At 44.2% G+C, this 1,877-nt stretch overlaps 1 protein-coding gene across 1 annotated transcript in view; it reads right to left on the minus strand.

Moving 5' to 3' along the window:
• Positions 1–1,877, minus strand: part of KCNK10 (potassium two pore domain channel subfamily K member 10) — a 148,767-nt gene that overhangs the window by 80,545 nt on the left and 66,345 nt on the right. The window contains exon 2 of the mRNA XM_004376648.1: positions 934–1,265. Coding sequence (XP_004376705.1) covers positions 934–1,265 — 332 coding nt within the window. The remainder of the gene's footprint in view (positions 1–933; positions 1,266–1,877) is intronic.

Raw genomic sequence — 1,877 nt, forward strand, 5'->3', positions numbered from 1 at the left:
AAAAAAAAAAAAAAAGAATAAAGGAAGAAATGCAGGCAGGGCTCTATTTTCAGTAAGACGGTCAACAAAGGAATGAAGTAAGGAAGCAAGCCATTAGAATGTCTGGGGGAAGAACATTCCCCTAGGAAGAACAGCTAGTGCAAAGGCCCGGGGATAGAAACAAGTTTAGAATGTTCGAGAACAGCCAGAAAGTCCATGCGTCAAACAGGAGAATGGTAGACTATGAGACGACACCGGGACTAGGCTTGTTTCCTTCCCCAGTTCTGTTATGTGTAGCCAGAGTAGACAGGCTGGTGATGGTGAAAGCACCCCATGCCAATGTAGGCTCTCCCTGACCACAGTCTGAGAGCTATAGCATTGGGCTGCCTGCCAATTTGGTGAATTAAATGTTTACGTTGAGAATGGGCTTCATAGTTATTTGTCCCAAAGGGTAATAAAATGTGTAAGACTAACCACCGTGCCTGCTTTCTTTAGGGAACTAAATTTTAGTGAGTGAGGGTCAACACTAATTATTTTATGGGAGAACAGCAGACACTCCTATTGCACTTTGACTTAATAACTACGTAGACCTCAAAGGAACCTTAGACATTCTGCCCAATCCATTCATTTTTCCAGTGAGGAATCTGAGGCTAGGACAGGTTTCTAAGTTGCTAACAGTCATACAGCTGGGTTATGCCAAAGTCAAAACTAGAGCTCAGGCCTCTTGAAACCCACATGGCCACTGCTCACCTAGAGATCATCACAGATTCTTCTGATGTGGAGAGTGTGGGTGTCCTTAGCCTAGGTTTAGAGATTAATAAATTAAAAAAAAGACTTCCCTGCCCACCAGGAGCAACTCAGCAAAAGGCAAAACTCAGAGACCCAGAAAGACAAAATGAATGCTCTCCTCTCTCCCCACAGGTTGTTCTATGGTTGACCCCCCACGCTGCTCACCTGGATCAAGGTCTCTAGCTCCTGGGGGCTCACACAGACATGATCCCGAAGGAATTCTGCCTTCTCCAAGGCAATGGTATTCTTCTGGCTGCTCTCAAAAGGCTGCTCCAGTGCCCGGAAGACGAGACCCCCTGTGACGAGGTAGACCACCACGACCACAAAAATGGCGACCACTGTTTTCCACTTCATGACAGTCTGCAGGCCCCCCTGGGAGGCACCTTCCATTCTGGCTACCACCGTGGCTCGGGAGGAGATGGCGAGGCGTGGGGCTGGGTAATGCCCGTTAGTGGCACTCTTGGGCTGACAGGCAGGCGCCGCTGAGGGAACAGCCACTGAGGAAACAAAGGTGGGGGAGAGGGAGAGGGGAAAAGAGAGTTTGTTTATAAATACGAAACACAAAACTTGTCAGAAACAAAGCACAGATGTCTTGCTTAAGCCAGCTTTCAAATTTGAGGATTAAAAATGTGTTCACCAAGGCTGCGGTTAGGGCATCGGATCAGTTGCTAGGTGATGATTTGAGTTCTAAAACTGAACCCCACCCCAGGAGTTCTAGTTTTAAAAAAATAGTATAAATTGAGCTTGAAATATTTATATTTTTTTCTACAAGGGTCCAAATTTAAAAGCCATCTCTCTATTATTTATAATTTAGCTCCTCCCTTAGCTTCTTCGTTTAAACAAAAGGTAAGATACGCGATAAAAAGCCGTATTTGAGAAACAGAAATATTGTTCAACTTAGATAGAAATAGGAGAGAGATATCTAGTTACCATGTCCAAGTACTGAAGTCTAGGTGATACCAAGAGCGAAGAAGAGATGAACATCTAGCAAAATTAAAACATTCTCTTATCCAGGGTTATGGGGACTAAAATAAAAAAAAAAAAAAAAAAAACTGAGAGCACTATGAGGGAGAAGCGTCAAAAAACAGACACGGTAAAACGAAAGTTCA

This window comes from Trichechus manatus, unplaced genomic scaffold (assembly GCF_000243295.1).
Source record: "Trichechus manatus latirostris isolate Lorelei unplaced genomic scaffold, TriManLat1.0 scaffold00045, whole genome shotgun sequence".
NCBI lineage: Eukaryota > Metazoa > Chordata > Mammalia > Sirenia > Trichechidae > Trichechus > Trichechus manatus.